We start from the raw sequence: 20,370 nt of genomic DNA on the forward strand, positions 1-20,370 counted from the left end.
ATTGTAGAGCTTCTTGTGTATGAGATTATCGTTGTGGATTGTGATAATGTCGAGTCTGGATTGATACTCCACGTCGTCGCTCCACAGATGTAGACTCGTTCGTCCTCTCACGTCAATCGATCAGCAGTCAGAATAAAGCACGATGATAAAAGTAAATGATATTGAAAATACTTCATGTGGGAGGCAGCAGAATATCTGATATATTCTCTCGTAAATGTATTCGTATCCCCTCCTAGTCATACATACAAAAGCATCCTCTCCTCCTCTCCCCTCCTTCCCATCCACACCACACCATGGAATCCAGCGAAACCAAATCCCCCACTTTCAAAGACGACAATGCATCGTCCAAGATCCCCGAGGTCGAAATGGGCGATGCCCACGTCGTCATGGGCATCTCCGACATGCCCATGAAGCGCAAGTTCAGCATCCTCAGCATCATCGCCGTCGGCTACAACATCTCCAACAGCTGGGTGGCGATTGCAGCCAGTTTCGCCATCGCCATTCAATCCGGCGGTGCTGTCTCGCTACTCTACGGTATCATCCTCGTTACTATCGCCATGCTCTGCACGGGCGTGACGCTGGCAGAACTGGCGAGTGTCTATCCCACCGCGGGCGGCCAGTATCACTTCACCTCCATCTTGGCGTCCAGTCGATGGAGTCGCAGTCTGTCGTATTTTAGTGGTCTTGCGGCGGTGTTTTCGTGGATTACGCTTGCGGCATCGATCTGTCTGGCTGGCACGCAGGCTCTCATGGCGATGGTCATTCGGTGGAATCCGGACTATCAGCCGCAGACATGGCATTTATTTCTTGTTTATCAATTGTCTAATGCGGTGATGGTGGTGTATAACATGTTTCTCACTAACAAGACGCTCTGGGTATACAACGTTGGATGTACGTCTTTCCCTCTAACACCCTCAATATAGTACTAACCAACGAACCATCAGTCCTCCTCTCCATCGCCACCTTCCTCGCTATTACCATCACCTGTCCAGCTCGGTCAGCAGCACACACAACCATCAACTCCACAAGCATCTGGGGCCATCTTGCCAACGGCTCCGGAGGCTGGCCAGACGGCATCGCCTTCTTGACGGGCCTCTCAACGCCGCAGTTTATGCTCTCCGGTCTCGACGCTACACTCCATCTCGCAGAGGAATGTCTCGAGCCGGAAAGAATCGTCCCCAAGGCAGTCATGGTGACTGTGACGGTGGGCTTCTTCACGGCGTTTCCGATGTCTGTGGCTGTGCTGTATAGTTATGGGGATGTGGAGTCGTCGTTGGATACGCCGACGGGGTAAGTTCATTTACACATCCTACATATCAAATGGCTAACGTGGACTACCTTAGATTTCCCATCTACTTCATCTGGGAAAAAGCTACCAATTCCCCCGTTGCAGGAACAGCGTTCATGGCTGGCCTCTTTGTCGTCTCCTGCGTTGCGCTGAACGCAGTACATCAGACTGCCTCTCGACTCACCTGGTCGTTCGCCAGAGATGAAGCTCTCTTCTTTTCGTCTCGTCTATTATCTATTCATCCTTCACTAGGCGTGCCCGTCTACGCACTCATTCTAAACGGGATCCTCGTCTTGCTTATAGGGATTGTATACGTATGCTCGACAACAGGTAAGCCCACATCAATCACACCATACAAGTCAATACTAACCAACTGGTCCTGACTATTCCAGCCTTCAACGCATTCATAAGTTCCACCGTAATAGTAGCCCAAATCTCCTACGCCATCCCCGCCGCCCTCCTCCTCTACCGATCCCGGTCCGCGCACTACCTCCCTCCGAATCGGCCGTTCAGAGTCCCCTCGTTGGTGGGGTATATCGCCAACACGGTGTGTATTATCTGGGCGGTGATTATTACGGTTTTCTTTTGCTTTCCGACTTTGTTCCCGGTTACAGGGGGGAATATGAGTATGTTTCCTGATCCTGATCCTGATTCTGTTGAGGTGGATGTGAATGCGAGTGGTTTGCTAATGTGTTTTGTGTGCTAGATTATACATCGGTTGTGTTGGTGATTATGTTGATATTGGGGGTTTTGAATTGGTTCACGCATGCGAAGCGGCATTATCATGGTCCAAGGTTGGAAATGTAGGTACTTCTTTATTTACCAAGGTAGTGTGTTGTATATAGCATAACGAGTCATGGCTTCTATTACACCACACCCTACCGTATGCTGTCTACTCCGTCTTCAAAATAGCAACACTCAAATCCGGCAACTCAAACTCAAACACACCCTCCGTTCCAGCCGTAACGGTCGATACATTGCGAACGACCACATTCGACTCCCCTCCAACTTCGTTCATCGCGAAGGGGCTTCCGGCCGTGAGGACTGTTAATTCTGCCAAAGTACCCGCATCCACACCAGAGAAGGTAAGCGAGACCGGCACGGGGGCGGTACTATTGTACACGGCTGCCTTGAAGACATGCGAGTTTGTGCTGTTATCCAGACCGGCGACGTAGTAGAGGGGACCGAAGCCGGTCGAGGAGTTTGTGGGGAGGGTATTTGTGATGTGCGAGGTTGCGAGGAGTTCGTAGAGATACCAGCTTGTCGATTTGGCTGTTTGGGATGGGTCTGCGTTGAAGGCGATCAGGGTCGGTGACCATTGGTAGCTGTCTAAGTTCATGAGGAATGGTGCCTGTAGTTACTGCTTGTCAGTATTTTCTCAAATATGAGTGGGATGTGGACGTACATATGTAGTTCCAAGAATCTTGTCTGCGTTCCGCTCTGCGCCCATGAGGAAAACAGCTTCGGAAATAGTCCCGATCCACCACGGATATAATGAGAAGTTTTTATCATCCCAGTTAATCTCGCCTCCGTCGTTGAATTGCGTTGCGGCGATTTCACCTATCTGGTTGGTTTCCCTGGACAGTATATCTGGGGGAGGGGGCTTACCAAGCAAAATAGGATGTTCATCAGTATATTGATCGAAGAAATTAAACTTGGTCACAAAGTTATCCGGCTCATCGTATAGATGATAATCACCACCCGCAACACCAGGAAGAGTCATATCGATCGTTGACGCCAGAACTGTGATATCGGGATACTTCTTTTTGATAGCATCGTAGAATGCCTGGAAGCGATATGATTTGTACGATTCCAGTCCATTGTTAAGGTTATCTTCGTTTCCGACTTCGACGTATTTGATCGTCCATGGCGTAGGATAGCCCAGCGATGCGCGCAAGGCACCGTGTTCTGTGTCCTCAGCGCCAGTGAGGAATTCAATCTCGTCCAGAGCGTCTTGGATATACGGTTCTAGATCGGCTTCGGGGACGACGTCGCCGTTTAGGGCTAATCCGGCCCAGACTGCTAGGACTGCAAATGGTTAGAGTGTGTTTGTTTTCTCATGGAGATGGGACGTACTAGGCTCTACTTCCAGATCATCACACCATTCCATATACTCGATCAAACCTAATCCGAGAGTCTCCTGGTAACCCCAGGTAGTAGCTCTACCGGGCCGATCTTTGAGATCACCGATTGTCTCGTTCCATTTCCACCGGCCGGGAATGGTGTCACCTTCAAGGTTGTTGCCACCAGGGAAGCGGAGGAATTTCTGATAAAGTTAGAATAGACTGAATTAAGAAGATCCAATGGACTTACAGGCTTCATGTCGGAAAGAGTTTGCATCAAATCCTTGCGCATTCCATTCGGCCGGTCATTCCATGTCGGAGGGAAGAGGCTGATGAGGTTGAAGTCGAGAGAACCATCCACAGCTTGCTAAAGACAACCACATTAGACACATCCACATTCACGAACCGGGGGAATACACACCGAAGCATCGAAGCTAATAGAAAACGTATTCTTCACATCACCCGCAGCCTTGGTCGGGGTAAGAGTGAAATTATGCTGCGTCCATGCACCCCTCACACTCGCCGACGCAATCTCCACACTGGCGAATACATCACTCGTCTCATTCGACTGAAGCGAGGCCGTAAACGACCCATTATAAGACCCCTTTACATAAAACGATCCGGTGTATTTCTGTTCCTGGACGTCGATCCCCCACCAGCCCAGATTCGCGAGTCCGACTTTACCTGTTCCTTTGACATTCACGGATGTAGGCAAGGCAGAGGAAAGAGGATAGCTCAGGTTCTTGAGAGAAAGGGATGCGTCGTTGACGGGGATCCACGCATCCAACGATGAAGGATATGTGGTGCCACCCTGGAAGGCTCTGTTGCGGATCAGTTCGGCGTATAGACCACCTTCACCGCAATGGTTGATTTCCTGGCCATTTTAGCAACTTTCTTTAATCATAAGATCTGTAAGTGTAAATACCTCTTCCATAATACCATATTGCAGGCCGCTGGTGGTGTTTCCACCAGAAGACGCAACTGAGATCTCAACGGCGGCAGTACACGCTGCCAAAAATGACGTGAGGAGATATTTGCGTATCATATTGCTTCTCATACCCTTTTAGACAAAATCCAACGCTCCATCCAGTGATCCGTAGATGAGGAACACTCAGGTACTATATAACCCATCGTGCTCCAACCCAAATCGGAACATCATCCGATTCCCAGTATTAAAGAGGGGTAGGTATACACCACCACCCCCTCATAAAAGAAACCAGGATATCCAAATCCGGCAAAACTCCATGAGGAGATATATCGGCTCTGCAGCTGTCATAGTAAACAAACCTCCGTGCGGGGTCTTGTCCTGGGTAAAACAGATAGAGTCAAGCGACATCTGCCGGACTCCCGGATGAAGCGACAGAAAACAACCAAGAGCAGTGCATATTGCGTGCATGGATCGTCAGGTTCAATATCGAGTCGGGCATTGTTGTTGGATCCTGAATGGTGGAATTGTCGAAGAGACAAGAGAAAGCCGAGATTTGGTTCCCCGCATCTCCCCGGGCTGACTGGTTTCAGGCTATTTGTCGCATGGCTTGGCTTGGAGGAGTATCTCGTGGGATGATTTTGAAGAGGTGAGATGATGGATGATGGAATGGTTTGATGAAATTAGGATGGGTAGTTAGTGATTGAGTTGTGTTGACAAGCGAAGGTTGTCTCCACCCTATGGAGAGCCGTTGACTTTCAGAGTAGCCGAATACGACCACTCACTCACTCGAAATATGTTGCAGCAATACTCTAGTTGATCTGCAATGAATACATATTAGCTAGTGGAGCATTGGATATACGAGACGCGTCATATGCGATCCAGATACCAATTGCCCCAGTTTTGCTGCCAAACGCCATCCCTTACTAAACTACTTAAGCTATGATCTCCACTCATCTAGTTTCAGTGTTGAGTCTACAGAATAGTTGTTGAGAAATAATAAAGCAGAAATATCCTGCCATTCAATTCACTTCACATAAAGTCCATATCAAAGCATACCAAATAAAAAATCGAGAAAGAAAAAGAAATCATCAAGTGAGCGCCATGAGAGAAGCAGCCTGGATCTCTCCAAGCACCCTTAGCTTGTCCCAGAAACCCGCAAACATCCCGTGATAGATATAAAATAACGGAGCATTTCCATAGAAGAAAGGTGGTATAAAAAGACCGTATTCGGCGGTGGGCGGCGCGATACCCGGCGCTTCAGGATATCATCGAGTCATCGATCATTGGGGAGGTAACAAAAGACCATGTATTTAGCTTAACACATTTCACAGCATTCGATGCATTCGAAGCAGCACTCGCAGGTCTCTTCGCACAGGAAGCAACAGCACAGGGTGGCAATGCTAGAGAGTATGCTATTAGTTCAGTCGGGTAAAAACAAGGGGGAAAGTGTCTCACCAAGCGCCCAAGCATCCACGGTCCTTCTTCTGGGGGGGAGGCTGCTGCTGGTACTGCATTTGCTGGACATCAATTAGTATCGCGAGTATTGTTTATCGGGAATCGGTCACAACGTACAGGAGGAGGGTACTGCTGAGGAGGGTAACCTTGCGGGGGAGGACCGTAGCCCTGGGGAGGGTAGCCCTGAGGGGGGTAGCTAGATAGACATGTCAGTAAAGTCGGCGACAAAAAAAGAAAGCACTCAAGTATGGCCAATCTCTCCAGATAACAGCCCGACCGTGACGGAAGTCCGAGATGAAATGAGCTCCGTGCGACAAGCATTCATCAATCCCGAGCCAAGCGTCGCATTGTCATCGGCGAAGAGATCGGAACGGAGAAAGGAGAAAGGCAACTTACGCCTGAGGAGGGGGAGGGCCGTTGTAGTACTGTCCGGAGCTCATGGTGACGGTGAGGTGTGTCTGATTATCGCGAAGATGAAGTTGTCAGTTGTCAGTTGAACAGTTGAACAGTTGACTTTTTTTTTTTTTTTTTTCTTGAAGAAACGGAAGAAACGGGGGATCGGAGACCGAGGGAGGAACCAGAGGGTAAATAAGGAGAAGCACGGAGGGACCAATAATGGGGAGCCAACATACCTAAGCAAATGCCAAGTTGGAGCGGCGTGAAAAAAAGAAGCAGATCGGAGTCTGGGATGAGAGGATTGGAAACGAGGGAAGTGGAAGAAGAAAAAGAAGCGGAGAAAGGAGAAGAGGAGAACGAGGGATTTGATTATTCTTCCCTAGCAGTAGCAGCTTACTACGGGCGACTAGCAGCCATCACCATGGAACTGGTTCGTCCACGAGGGCGCATCGTGGTTACCCGTGTTTCTTTTCTGGGTCCATCCCCTGGCCTCAGCTCGGCTCTATCATTACTGCCTATTCTACATTCTCATCGGTGATGCTATTCTAGATGGACGATGACGATGCTGAAGATGAAGACGGTACCGTAAGTACTCATTGCCGTACAAAAATAGGAGTTGCGCAGCCACACCAGACCAGCCCTACAGGGAATCCAGCCACCGCCATTGGGCCAAGTGGGTCGCTGATTGGCTGTTCGTCTGGATTGTCACACCGTCTCTTCTGCCCAACTCACGTCCATCTCAAATAACTCCAAGCTGACTGAGCGCAATGGACAAGCATCTGCGCCCAAAGTCTCGCTCGTTCGTCTCACTCGGAGAAACTCACCTACTAGAAAGTGAAGATAGCGTCGGTCATGTGACCAGCCACCGCCTCATCTTTGTGTCTGGATCCGATCAGGCAACCAAAAAAGGTCTGGCGCTAGTCCCGATTGGGTGGACTAGGTAAGCCAGATTGTTCAAGATCCCAAAATTACTGCTTTAGGATAGTGCAGGGACAGTCACATGACAACCTTAACAAATTTCTATGCAGTATAGCTTCAAAACAAAAATTGAATACAGTTCAATATGGCAGAAACTATGCGCTATAAGGACAGTTGGTGCAGTATCACCCAGACCCAGGACGAAGAGGATCAACGAGATATTCAGCATACATATGAAGATACATTGCCGAGTTAGCGTCTGCGATTATCATCAGCTGTAAACACCAACTTCAAGGATAGAAACATTGGGGCATACAGTTATGGATAGCTTTGTTGATGTAGGCTGTTAGTAAAGCTGGTTAATCCTAATCAGATAAGATTCTCCCCTGCCAAGGTGAAAGAACATCACTTACAAAGTGATTCAACGCTTTTTAGAACTAACCGAGTAGTAGACCTGTAACGGCTTCAAAACCAAGGCTAATGAAATCGAAAAGCACCACCAGAAGCTGATCGATGCTTTTGCTGCCTTGGTCACGTCCTTCTCAAAATGGGTCAAGGATAAGGAGGGCCAACTGACTGAGGAAATCAAGAAAATTGATGAAGACCTTGTTGCCTTGAAAGAGAAGCTCACAGCTTTAAATGCCTCGGCCACAGCCATTGGACTGGCTACGGGAGTGGCCTTGGGGGTGATTGGACTCCTGATGACCGCATTCCCTCCGTGGACCTCAGTGCTTCTGGTAGGTGGAGTATTGATATTCCTATTGACAGCTTAATTAATGTATACGGCATAGGTTGCTGGATTGATCACCGCTGGGGTGGGCTTTGGCACAACTGCCGGCCTGATCATCGCGGCAGGCCGTAGGTGTGGCTCTCTTCTTCCAAATTCCCTCCTAACTCGTGTACTATAGTTGTCCAAAATGAGATTACAGAGAAGGAAAACAAGAAGCAGAAACTTGAAGATCAGATCGAAGAGATTCGCCGCGGGCGGGAATCACTCGAAACGGTGGGACAAGCTTCCCTGTTGTCCTTTAACCAATGCCTGGCAGTCATATCCGCATCCCAGAAAGCCACCATCGAGGATGCAGAGGATATTAAATTGTGGCTCGAGAACGGGGCTCCGCGAGAGGTAAGGGCGCATCGCCTACATCTGGTATCAAAGACGGCTGTTGAATGTGAATCTAGGATCGACCGTAATACATGAAGGTGCATCGGGATGCTGGGGTCCGCAGTTGTAAGTGACAGCTCAACGACTGTTTCTAGCCTGTTTGCTGACATGTCAATCAGACAAGTCGATGGGCAGCTATCTCGACAGGTATGCCAAAGGAATCACCAGGTACCTGGCTCAAGGACGCAAGAAGTAGCTGGAGACGGTGGTCATATCTCAGAGAGAACGATAGTAGAGACGTCGATTTTTACCCACAGATCATAATTTACACAATCTGTCCACTTTTGACAACATCCGTCACCCATCCAATTGTCATTCTACAGAGTCAGCTCATCTGTACTCTTTAAAGTGATAGAAAACATACTTCGTCCTCTTCGTATCCGCAAACTGCTCATGATCCGGCGCAATAGCCTTGATATAATCCGGATCCGCCTTTAAGCTCACAAACTGCTGAATATCCCTGAACTGAATCTGAACAATACAGTCATAATCTGTCACGTTTGCAAATTGTTCGTCGAAGATCTCTTCCATTAACGCGCGGGTTTCGACGGGGCTATGAACCTTTCAATCTATCAGTACAGTATTCACTTTACGATAGGTGTAGTTGTAAGCAAATGGGATATACCATGCTATACTTCTCAATCCCATACTTAACCAACAACCCTTGCACTTTAGGCGCGTGCACTTTAGTCATGTAGTCACGGTATTCATCCTCGCCCAGCCCTTGCTTACGATAACCACAGATGGTAAGGCAGAGGAGGGGTCCTTTCTGCGCAAATTGCGCTGGTTGTGCCGGCTGGAAGAGTTTTGCAAACCGAGTAAACAGCGAGGTCATTATCTTTATCAAGATCAAGATACCTATAATCGAACTGCAAATTGAGTGCTCGTTTGTGTCGTGGGTTAAAGGAGAGAAGAGGTTATTTACTCTATTAAATTCGGGGTTCGGTGTTTGCTGTCCTCGGTGTATATTTCAATCTCAGCATGCAATTATCCAATAGTTCATCCCCTAGAGAAAATTCCTAGTCATCAACAGCGACCGGGCTGGTTGAGGCCTTGAAAAAGCACATATGTCCTGTTCTGACCTGCGGAGGTTTGGTCAGTGGAGCTAGCTGCAATGGACGTGATGAAGATGCGCCGTCTGCATACAGCTGACTGACAGCTGTTGTGTAATTTGGTTCTGCTTTTGACTGGGTTAGATGGGGTTAGTTCGTTCATTTGGTGAGGACTAGGTGGCTAGGTTTGAAATCACTGAGCTGATATACTGTGCATTTCGCGAATGGAGGCCAGATGGAGAGATGGTGGTTTGTCCATTCTGACAGGGAAGGTAATATCTGGTTGTTTCTCTTCACCTTGGAACTGAGGACTGCTGTGTAACCCACCAATAATGCCGATCTATATTAATATTGCGAAATAATCACTACATGGATCTATCTGGATAAGGAGCTTGTTTTTTCAGTAGAATATTCATTGTATAACTAAGTATAGTATGGGTATGTATGTGTCAGTATTGACTAACGCTGTCAATAACTATTAGTTCAGTTCTGTTGGTCGAAATATCCGAAATAGTATTTTGTATGTCCATGAATAACTGCCTCGACATAACGAGGCACTGTATTTAGATGACTTGAACATGTTTCATGACTACCTTGACATAACAAGGTATTGTAGATAAATTCACTTCAATGCATTGTGAATGGCAGTGGCAGTCTGAGACACAGCTGAGATGCACAAGGTCAACAACCGCCTCATCATGGAATATCTGCGATGGGCGATGATGACGGTCAGGCAAGTGCTGCCTACAGTCCGTGTCTGAACACTGAACAGAAGGTAAGGTAAGTAACCATGTAAGTATCATTATTATTCCCAGTTTCTCAGGGAAGTAGACTGCTGTTAACTACGACGATTTGCACCATATCAAAGTATTGACAATTCGAAACTGATTGTTCGATATCGCTCATCACACATCATGTCGGGTCATCACCGCATCGAGGCAGGACAGGGGCCGGTATGGGCCGCGCTGGTGGTCGCACAGGAGGATGAAAGAAGATGAAGAAGGTTAAGACCAAAAGTATCCAAAGAAAGGATGAAGAATCGAGAATATCCAAAGAGAAGATGAGAAGATAAGAAGATGTGACAGTGAAAAGAGAAGATAAAAGTCAAAGAGAAAAGAAAAAGAAAAAAATTAATATTAAGATAAAAAGAGAAGAGAAGGAAGAAATCAAATATTAACAGAGAAAATATTCGAACAAGTATTCATGAGAGGGCAAAAGTCATGATGAGCAAAGAGAGCAATGCAGTGAGTGATTCAATCACATCACAAAGGTATTAATCTCAGAGGGCATCTGTTGTGAGTCAAGCAAAAATGGAGTATCACAATATGGCTCAAGACTGTTCATTGTCTGAAGAGCAGCAGGTAGAGCAGCAGGAGGAAGACCAGTCTCGTACCCATCCACCAGGGTCGATTCCAACCCCAGTGAGGTGAGATCCTCAGCTGGCGCAGGTGGCAACCCGCTGTACGTCGCGTCGTCCTCAGGGGCCGACGACGGCGCAACAGCCATGTCGTCACCGAGCCCGTCCGGGTCGAGGTAGCTCTGGGCATTCTCGAGGACGACTTCCTCTCTCTGAACCATCCAGTGTTTCAGAACCTCCATCGGAGGGTGGTTACCGCCCCCCTTACCGCCCCGTTTCTCACTGTCTTTCCCACGTCCACCTCGGCCGCGCTGGCACGGGTTGAAGTGAGTTCGACGGAGATGGGCAGCGGCATTGTAGTTGGCACCATACCGCTTGCCATTGCGGCAAGCCTTGCAGTTAGCCAGGAAAGTCTTATCCGGAGAGATGTCGACGCAAACCCAAACCTTACGAACCACAGCGTGCACCCGCTCGATGTGTCGTCGGAGCTCGTGCTCCCCGTGAAAGCCATCGGGCTGGTCGTTGCACATGGTGCAGTACGTCTTTGGACGCGGGGGACGCTGGATCGAAGCTTTGGGAATGGCCGCCACCTCCTTGGCAGTCCCATCTGAAGATGAGATCCGGATCATCTTGTGCTGCTCTGGCAACTTGGACGGAGAGCTGTGATGCGACTTGAGCTTAGGAGCAATGGGCCTGGTTCCCTGCATAATCTGTTCTTGAGCCCTGCGAGCAGCCCTAGACTGCTGAGAAGCAGAAGAGCTATTGCTCTCGGCAGACATAGAATGCTTCATCTCGACTGCCGTCGATGTTGACATGGAAGGAACGGTAGGACGAAAGGAGGTAGTAGGAGGAGCAGAGGTAGAAAAGGGAAGAGAGGTAGAGTCGGACAATGAGAATGGGTTATGTTCGATGTCACGATGAGAGGGAAATGAAACAGGGGGAGGAACGTTAACAGGGGAGGCAGAAGTAAAGTCAGAAGACATGGGAAAGGTAAAACCGGGGTCAACATTCGATCCAACCGAGTTGAATCTGAACATGTCTACACCCCAACAGATCGAATCTGTCGTTGTACTCCTACTCATGTCCACGGCCGCCGATCCGGTATTAACCGGTTGGTCGGCCAGGGAGTTCGGTAGTCCTGTCATGCCCACATATGAGTCTTGCTGCTGTTGTTGCTGCTGCGACGTCGGCTGGGGTTGATGTGCCGGTGGGTGTTGGACTCCAGTCGAAGCGAGATCCGCCGAGAACGCCATAGAAAGCGCAGAAGGACCCGGAATCTGGAAGTCACCCGGATATTGCTTGGCGTATTCGGAGGGGGAGTACTCGGCGACCTGGTCGAGGCGAAGCTGCTGTGTACGCTGGGGTCCAAAGGATTGTCGTTTTCCCGTCCCGGTAGAGGCCTGTGGCATCCGGTACGAAGCCGGAGTCTGCAAACTCTGAGAGCGCACCATGGCCGTGTGTCGGGACGAGGACCCATGAGCCGCGAAAGAAGAGTTGTCCTTCCGGGGGGTCGAGGCGGACAAGCGCCGGGTCGAGTCGGGGGCTGCCGGCGAGGACGCGTGAGAGAGCTCACGTGTCAGGTCAACGGTCACCGGGGAATCCGGAGTCTGCCAATTGTCAATCCAGGGACTGTTGGCGGGAGAGAGAGAGAGAGAGAGAGAAGTGGTGTAGCGCATGAGGGACGGGATGGGTTAAACGGAGACAGAGGAGAGAGGCGGGAGCAAGAGACCAAGATCACATACGGTGGCTCGTCGTTTCGCCATCGGGAGACCAGAACCAGGTAGCGTCCGAGGAGTATCCTGTCGAGTCCGTTTCCCAGATTTCTCAAGAGTCGAAGCGCCGTGGTCCAGGAAACCAGAGCCCGAGAGCGTGCGACTGGAGGAGGCCGAAGCGGGCATGAACTGACTTAGGCGTTGACTCCAGAGTTGATTTCGTTCGGTTTCCGAGAGATGGGAGTGTCGATCCAAAAATGCGTCCCGGTACCCAGATATGGCCCGTGTAAAGAGGTCGTCGTCGGCCATCATGACAGCCATGTTGGGGGGTTTTTTTCCCTTTTCTTTTTCACGCAGGTAGGAGGAAGGTGAGCTGCGATTAGTAGTAAAAGTGGGGATGATGATAAGGGTGCACTCTGCGTAACCACAATCAATGTCTGTGCAAAGACGATGGAGGGGAGGACAAAAGACTGACTGAAGGACCCAAGTCGAGATCACGACGATATGAAATTGAAGTGATTAAGAGGGTAAAGAGGCATGCGACAAGAGGACATGTAAGATGAGAGGGTAGGTGGGATGGAGAAATGTGATAGAGATAAAAGTATGAATAGTGGAGAGGGAAGACAATAGTGTAGATAGATAGAGAGAGAGAATAGACAGGTAGATGATCGATTGAATTGTAGAGTAGAATGGGAAAAAGAAAGAGGGAAGAGACGAGAGAATTAATATGAAGGGAATCGGGAGGGTAGAGTTAATGAAGAGGGACCATCTCCACAAGGATGATTGGGGTTCGGAAGCAGACGAGAGGAATGGATAGGTAAACGGTAAGGTACGAACGAGCAGTCAGTCAGTCATGAGGGAGTCAGTCAGTCAGTCAGTTAGGAAGAAAGAGAGATCCAAGATCCAGTTCAGTTGTCAGAAGTTCGAAACCTCGTCCGGGTTGGAGCGGGGAGAGGCAGACACAGAGAGGGTCTGGACTCGTGGAGGGGAGCGACCAAACCAGTGTGGCCACAAAGGAGTTAGTGAGTTGGATGGATCAAGTGAGAGGGCGGTGACGACGATGGAGGGGTGCCATGGAGGAGAAAAGTGAGGCAGCGAAACGGATGGCGACGAAGGAAAGCCGGGCCAGCAGCAGTGGATAATTGGGATGTGTTGGACTAGTCGGTTGGTCTATTTGGTCCATTTCAGGCCAGTTCAGGGTCCAGGATGATTTGGTTTTGTTGCAAACATCGCCAGTCGTCGTCTTCCATACACTCGTCCTATCTTCCAGCGCCTACAGCGGGAGTTTCCAGTACACCTTCTAGAGTGCTCTTGTCAGTCCTACTGGCTCTACGCCTGCCACGTCGGACACAGTAATGCACTGGACTTCCCCGTCCCATACACTCACCTCCGTCTGCAGGTGACAGATAAGCCACTCTGCCACAGTGGCTGAGTTCTCTGGATTCCCTCTATTATTCAATTATTCTATTATTCTATTATTGCACTCGTACTTCCATGTAGACTATGGTTATGGTGGTTATATTGGATAGATAGATAACTTGACCTTGGTAGAGTATTGGTACGGATGAACCCGCGCCCACGCGGGACTGTTCCAAGGTTCTGTCGTCTCTAGAACCAGTCATCAACTGATGCTGTACGACTCAGGAGATTCTGACTTTGGGTGGTGCACACCTGAACACACGGTTGAGCCATTATTCTTGTTGATCGCGACACTATCGATGGATCAATCACTTTGCTAGTTGCTCCCTGCGCCCAAACGGGAATGTCACGTGCCGCACGTGACTGTCTCCAGTCGTCCGAGGACAGCGTCAAGTGGGCTGCGGATACGGAGTCTGTCTGAGTCGGTCGGAAGGTCGTAACAGGATCGCTGGATCACTGGTCGACGATGCGCTGGCAGTCCTGGCCATTTATCGCCGTTATTATTCAGTATCACACCTGGCCCATCCTCCGTTGTTTCATCTTCAGATCCATCGCAGCATCCACCGCCAGTCTGCAGTCACCGCTTTTCTGACTGTTCGATCGAGTCATCGTGATGTGCATAACGCTTCAGATCCAGTACTTTGTCGCTGATGACTTTTGACCCCTCGGTCTGATTTCTACGGTGATAGTCGCCTATCTTCCCACCAAGTGGGATGTTCTATTTTTTGCCGGCTCGCACTGACTGAATCTAGTCGGACTAGCTGACTAGGTGACAGTACGGATCATGGACTTACACCCAACCAACGGAGTGTCATTAATGAACAAGACGACTAAACCGGTGATGGAAAATTCATAGACCATCTCAACTCTTGTCCTTGGGCATAACATCGACAAAAATAGACATGATAGTCCATACCATTCCAGAAGGATACAAGTACCTGCATAATTCAGTCCCGGCTAATATCACTATTGGACGTATCCTTTGGTTCCACCACACCCAATCTTTTGACGATGATCAATAGTACTGCAGTCTGAGAACCCCTCATGAGATGGTCAGACCAGCCTTCGCAACCCTGATTTGCTGGCCATCACAAAAGCATTCTGCTGAACTGTACGACCGGTTGTTGTTTCCCACGCAAGGAACTCAAATCACTCGATCGCTTGATAGTCATACAAGGTCTGGTTGGTCACCGTGTCAGATGATTCGAATCTAGTCTGTCGGGTTTATGCAACTCTGGAACATTTTACACAGCATCATCTGGAGAACAGTGCATACCCCCGGCATGAAAGCCTTAGGAGTCATCATCACCCATCAACTTCCTCTGATGAACTCATCTTAGACAACTGTAGATTCGCAGCCTGAAAGCCAACACCCAAGTCATCCTGTTTCTGCCTTACCTCTCCCTCACCACCTCAGCCTGTTCCATGGAAAACCTCGGGCGTCGATGATCTTGATCCCATCACCCCCTTTGTTTCCTGGCACTGAATCTCGCCCGACAAGGCTACGTCGTCATCCAAGCCTCTTCTGACCACCATGAATCAAACACATAACCGACTCTCTGATAACCCGCGGCATCGCCTCGTATCCTGATCTTCATCTGATGTTGATAGACAAACTGGGTAGTCATCCGGGGTATCATCAAAGCTGACTGGCACCGGTTGGGCTCAGACTCACATGGGAGATTTCTGAACCGTTCTCAACCGAGATCCCATCTTGATTCATCACTGGTTGCTTCGTGTCCGTCCAGACTTAGCTCTAATAGCTCCCTTCCATATAGCTCAACCGCTATTGCCAAGTTTTCATGCTTTCAGCTATCTACTTTCCAGCCACCCTTTGCTGTGTCTGCTATGACCGAGTGTTAGGCATGTCTGTACGCTGCCATATTCGATCTTCATACTCTACGAGATCAGCAGTAAATGCTGACAGTGGCGATTTTGGGCAGACAGTACGGTGTGAGTCGAAACTTTTTCCTAAATATAGGCATTTTCCGTCTGCTAACATGGGGTAAAGTGTTTCCTTATGACGCAGTCATAGGAATATCATCAACAACTACCATAACTAAGACCAAATGAAACATTCGTCACCACATAGCCAGTTTTATTTCGGTTCACCGTATATTGAAGAACTTGACGTTTGAGACAGGAAAAAAATGAGTTCAAAAAAAGATGAAAAAAAAAAAAAAACTTCTTGCGGAGCCATACTCCTTCAGACGAGTGGGCTCCGAAAGTCTATTTCCCGGAGATTGGCTTCTCCACTGTTTCTGGAATTATGGATGGAAAATACGAACTGAACGACACCTTTGATCCTTTAATAATAATGAGAGTTATAACTAAGTGGAGTGAGTAGTTACTAACCGCTTGATGTTGGTTTGTTTCGTTCGACTTTGGATCTTGAGTGCCGGGTCGGGTAAGTTTGGAGGAGATCAATATGATTTTCGAGTTATTATTCATGTCGCGACTGACTCAGTAACCTGAGGATTAGTGGTGGTTTACTTCTTCTAGAAATACTCCGTGTACTCCGTAGACTGTAGCATATTGTTTGGTGTTCTACTATGGCACCGTATGCTGTATAGAGAACACTAGGTGAAGAAAACTGCTTATATCAACTGTCAACATACTATGCTTTTGACTGGCAATCTACTAAAATTTGCAGCTATTATCCTTCTGATGGTTTGGTTCGATAGTATGAATTAATACTGATGTGAAGGTTAAATATATTCCATTCTATTCTGTAAATGGCCTATATATATCCTTACAGAATGCAATCTCATATCAACTCAAATGCTTTACTTTCTGCTCTTCTCTCCTTTTTTCCTGTCTCTCGTTCTCCTTCTTTCTGATCCTATCGTAAAAGACGGACTCCAACCAATGTGCGATAAAATAGTGAAGTGAGTGCATCCTCAGATCATACGTGGGGATATTGACGAAAGACTGCGGAGAATTATATCGCTGTGCCAAGGCAGAATCATGCATCCATGGTTAAGAAATCCAGCTTATGTCGATGATGGTAAGTGTAGTCTTTATCGTTAACTGAAGCGATACTCGTCCTAGCTATATCTGCCCTCTATAGTTGCAGAGCACCAGAATTAGCGACACTTTTATACATAGCAGACAGACAGACACTTGCCATCCATTATTCCAGAACCATCACCAACGAACCACCCGCCCTATCTTCGAGAATCATAACCACCACCCATGGATTATCGAAACAGGGAAACATAAAAGCAGCATCCACTCTACTGGAACTGGATGGAAGACACCCGGCCTGACGTCAGGTTGCCACGCTTGGCTTGCTCATCTCTGCCACCACCAGGGTTCGAGAGTAACACCATATATAATAGCTATTAAACTCTTCAATATTCTCTCTCCTTTCTTCCCGTTCTTTTCAATCTATTGAACTTTGCGTCAATTGATAGACGTATACGATATCGTCAACTCTGACCTCTCACACGTGATTTCTGGGGGGTTATCGGGGAACTCACCAGCCAAGCCACGTCATATCATTTTCTCCCACCCGCTTTCATTTTGGTTCCCCTCCAAAAATAATAAAAACCTCAGGGGTTTGAAGAAAGTCGTTCGAACGTCCTAACGCTTTTGTTCCCCCGCACACCAAATTTTTTTATTGAATAATCTCTACTACCTCCTCTATTACTATATTACTTCTGGAACTGCATCAAGGACAGGATACGCCATCCACAATGTCCGATTCCACACTCTATCTGTACACCTCCCTTACTGCGGGGTCGTCTCATATCGTCACCGCCACTGCGCGTCTCGAGACGATCCTCAAGGCCAACAAGCTCCCTTTTCGCGCAATTGATGTCGCCACCGATGATGCGGCCCGGAAGCTTTGGGGGAGACGCTCCAAAGGCAAGAAACTGCCGGGTTTGGTGAAGTTTGGGACTGTTGTTGGTGTATGTCATGTCAAACCCTTTTTTTGATATTTGATGTTTTTATTTGAGAGGGGGCGGGGTGGCTAATGTCATACAGGATCTAGAAGAAATCGAAGAATGGAATGAATACGGTGAGCTGCGGATGCAAGTTAACAGTGTGGAGGATTTCCACGACAATCTCCCAGCTACGAGTTACCCTGCGCCTACTACTACCAGCAGCAGCACGACCCCGACCACTGAATCCGCACCCCCTAAGCAAAGCACCATCAAAATCCAGAACCCGCCCGTCAAGGAAACGCCCAAAGATGACTCGATTTCCGTCGCGATGAAACAGGCCAGCGAGGAGGCTGCCGCCAAGGCCAAGGAGAACAAGGGAACAACCACCACCACTACCTCAAAACCCGCCGTATCGTCGACATCGACAGCACCAGCAGCGACACCAACGCCTACCACCGCGCCCGAGACCAAGAAACAAACAGGAGCAGGAGAGAAAGCCGAAGAAGAAAGTGTACGTCGGAAGTCCGTCGCTGCGGAGATCGCAGAACAAGACGGCGTCAGAAAGAGGCCGCCTCTCGCCATGCCGGAGGTTGCCGCGGTTTCTTCTGCCAATTTCCGTGCTGATTATGCTGAATCTATAGGCCTAGTTGGCCACCATCGCGGCTCCATCGTTTCGGCCACCTCCAAAGAGGAAAAGGAGCAGGTCGCGCAGGATCTGCGCAAGTCGATTTCTGGTGGTCATCAGGATATTTTGAATTCCTTGCGAGACGAAAACGCGGAGAAGAAGGAGGAGGGTAATAAGGGGACCATCGAGGAGGATCCGTTCGAGGAAGAGACTGAGGCGCTGGAGGACGAGGAGGTTGAAAAGAAAAGACGAGACCCAAATCTCGCGGAAAAGTTGCAAAGTGTGAGTGTGAAGGATTAATGGCTGGTTGATTATTGGTCACGACTCCTATGATGAATACGACAACTGAGTAAAGATACCATTTCCCGTACTATTTTGCTGTATAAGTATTTATGAAATTGTGTTTGATATTAATTTTTCATACTATGTTCACTTCAATTATAAATTGCTCATTTTCTGCTAAGTCATCACGTCCGTTAGATTGATACAGTTCAACATGCAAAAATTCAGTCCGTAGACAATAAATCGAAAACTTTTCATGCCTTTCTCTGCTTGTTGACCGTGTCACGCAGCTTTCCAATGACGTCGGCAGGGTCCTGAGCACCAAAGACGGCCGAGCCAGCGACAATCACATTGGCACCTGCTTCGGCCGCCTGGTCAATCGTACCCAGTCCCAATCCACCATCAACCTCGATGTTCAAGTTCGGATACCGCTCACGGAGGGCCTGAACCTTGGGAAGCTCGGAAGCCATGAACTTCTGGCCACCGAAGCCAGGGTACACGGTCATAATGAGAACCATCTGTTAAAGCATATTAGCGATTGGAAGACGGCTAAAGTAGCGCAGAACTCACATCAGGAAGTTCCGCCTTGTTCTCGTTCGCCAGGATATCCCAGAGAACATCCACGGGGGTGTCGGGCTTGATAGCAATTCCAGCTTGCATGCCCTGCTCGTGGATATATTTAATCAATTCCTTCGGGCTTGTCGCACGGGTGGTAGTCTTGTCGGCAGGCTCAGTAGCGGCGACGGAGCTCACGGCGGCCTCGTAGTGGAAGCAGTAAAGATCGCATCCGGCATCTTTGAAATCCTTGACCCATTTATGAGGCTATAGCACGAATTGATCAGTTTGGTTTTCTTGAATTCGGAATCTCCCTACGAAATCTCACCTCCGCAATCATCATATGGCAGTCGAACGTTCCCTTGCCGTTTGCTTCTGTGGGGCGTGCAACGTGGGATCGAATCTTGGTGACGACAGGAGCTCCAAATGTGATGTTAGGGACGAAGTGGCCATCCATGATATCAACATGGAGCCAGTCAGAGCCCTCCTGCATCTTGGTCGAGCATTCATGGCCGAGGTTGCCGAAGTCGGCACTCAGGATGGAGGGGGCGATAATGGCGGGGGGAGACATGATGACGACGGAGAAGTATAGATCGTATCACCACGGGAGTAAGCTGAGGAATTAAAAAGAGCAATGAGAAAGGAGAAAGTATGATTAAAAGGGATTACAGTAGAATGCGTTCACCGAGCGACGGCAAGATGTGGATATACCAGTGGATAGGAGGCCGTAAAACAAGCCAACGGCCGGCGTTTGATATCATCACCGCCGGTCGACGTCAGTCCGGAACGCCCAAAGCGGAAATCACGCCCATCGATAAGGGCTAGGGCCTCCTTCGCACGTGGCTCTCGGCGTGGGGCAGTTAAAGCCTGAGTGCCTTAAATTTGCTGTGTGCCTGAATCTACCTGTCGATGCCTGAGATGGCTACAATAGGAAATAGTGTCCTGGTCCCGTCATGTGCCGCAGTCCATCCTCTCGCGCCGACGTCACAGTCTACTATGTAAACACCATCCCATACTAGTCGTGTGACACGCCATAAGGCAAGGATGGCCGTTTGAATGGATAACCGGATATATTCTTTCGCTTTGGCCTCTGTTGCCGGAAAAAGTTATTTACTGACCCTTTTCTGTCACAAATGAGCAAATTAGGTGGGATCTTGGGGGATGCCTCCGATCATCTTCCGACGCGATTCTAAAGATAGTTTCTCAGCGCTTGCAGCCCACCTGTCATTGGCCTCACCACCACCAGAGGAGATGCAAGTTCGTTG

At 48.7% G+C, this 20,370-nt stretch overlaps 7 protein-coding genes across 7 annotated transcripts; 3 read left to right on the plus strand and 4 right to left on the minus strand.

The window, feature by feature from the left end:
- Positions 1-293: 293 nt before the first annotated feature.
- On the plus strand, positions 294-2,297 carry ASPWEDRAFT_162056 (putative choline transport protein; the record flags this gene model as incomplete). Its single annotated transcript, XM_040829821.1, has 5 exons — positions 294-891; positions 945-1,290; positions 1,344-1,618; positions 1,648-1,914; positions 1,995-2,297. The coding sequence occupies 5 exons, from the start codon at positions 294-296 to the stop codon at positions 2,093-2,095; spliced, it is 1,587 nt and encodes a 528-aa protein (XP_040686154.1). The 3' UTR covers positions 2,096-2,297.
- On the minus strand, positions 2,170-4,430 carry ASPWEDRAFT_44615 (alpha-L-arabinofuranosidase A). Its single transcript, XM_040836306.1, has 7 exons — positions 4,277-4,430; positions 3,773-4,225; positions 3,602-3,718; positions 3,365-3,554; positions 2,897-3,316; positions 2,694-2,848; positions 2,170-2,639 (listed from the first exon to the last, which is right to left on the minus strand). The coding sequence occupies exons 1-7, from the start codon at positions 4,394-4,396 to the stop codon at positions 2,181-2,183; spliced, it is 1,914 nt and encodes a 637-aa protein (XP_040686155.1). The 5' UTR covers positions 4,397-4,430; the 3' UTR covers positions 2,170-2,180.
- A 2,249-nt stretch (positions 4,431-6,679) lies between these two features.
- On the plus strand, positions 6,680-8,409 carry ASPWEDRAFT_175757 (uncharacterized protein; the record flags this gene model as incomplete). Its single annotated transcript, XM_040831407.1, has 6 exons — positions 6,680-6,715; positions 7,501-7,785; positions 7,840-7,906; positions 7,957-8,174; positions 8,252-8,279; positions 8,333-8,409. The coding sequence occupies 6 exons, from the start codon at positions 6,680-6,682 to the stop codon at positions 8,407-8,409; spliced, it is 711 nt and encodes a 236-aa protein (XP_040686156.1).
- Positions 8,153-9,523, minus strand: ASPWEDRAFT_44622 (EthD domain-containing protein). Its single transcript, XM_040836307.1, has 3 exons — positions 8,839-9,523; positions 8,578-8,774; positions 8,153-8,530 (listed from the first exon to the last, which is right to left on the minus strand). Exons 1-3 carry the CDS (start codon positions 9,046-9,048, stop codon positions 8,479-8,481), a joined length of 459 nt encoding a protein of 152 aa, XP_040686157.1. The 5' UTR covers positions 9,049-9,523; the 3' UTR covers positions 8,153-8,478.
- A 999-nt stretch (positions 9,524-10,522) lies between these two features.
- On the minus strand, positions 10,523-12,655 carry ASPWEDRAFT_117969 (uncharacterized protein; the record flags this gene model as incomplete). The annotated part of the gene is made up of 2 exons (XM_040828783.1): positions 10,523-12,229; positions 12,365-12,655. The coding sequence occupies 2 exons, from the start codon at positions 12,653-12,655 to the stop codon at positions 10,523-10,525; spliced, it is 1,998 nt and encodes a 665-aa protein (XP_040686158.1).
- A 4,796-nt stretch (positions 12,656-17,451) lies between these two features.
- On the plus strand, positions 17,452-18,785 carry ASPWEDRAFT_54076 (uncharacterized protein; the record flags this gene model as incomplete). Its single annotated transcript, XM_040838007.1, has 3 exons — positions 17,452-17,667; positions 17,744-18,437; positions 18,733-18,785. The coding sequence occupies 3 exons, from the start codon at positions 17,452-17,454 to the stop codon at positions 18,783-18,785; spliced, it is 963 nt and encodes a 320-aa protein (XP_040686159.1).
- A 19-nt stretch (positions 18,786-18,804) lies between these two features.
- Positions 18,805-19,676, minus strand: ASPWEDRAFT_175761 (ribulose-phosphate 3-epimerase RPE1; the record flags this gene model as incomplete). Its single annotated transcript, XM_040831408.1, has 3 exons — positions 18,805-19,068; positions 19,121-19,372; positions 19,434-19,676. The coding sequence occupies 3 exons, from the start codon at positions 19,674-19,676 to the stop codon at positions 18,805-18,807; spliced, it is 759 nt and encodes a 252-aa protein (XP_040686160.1).
- Between the last annotated feature and the right edge of the window lie 694 nt (positions 19,677-20,370).

The sequence above is a fragment of the Aspergillus wentii genome (assembly GCF_001890725.1).
Source record: "Aspergillus wentii DTO 134E9 unplaced genomic scaffold ASPWEscaffold_7, whole genome shotgun sequence".
Taxonomy (NCBI): domain Eukaryota; kingdom Fungi; phylum Ascomycota; class Eurotiomycetes; order Eurotiales; family Aspergillaceae; genus Aspergillus; species Aspergillus wentii.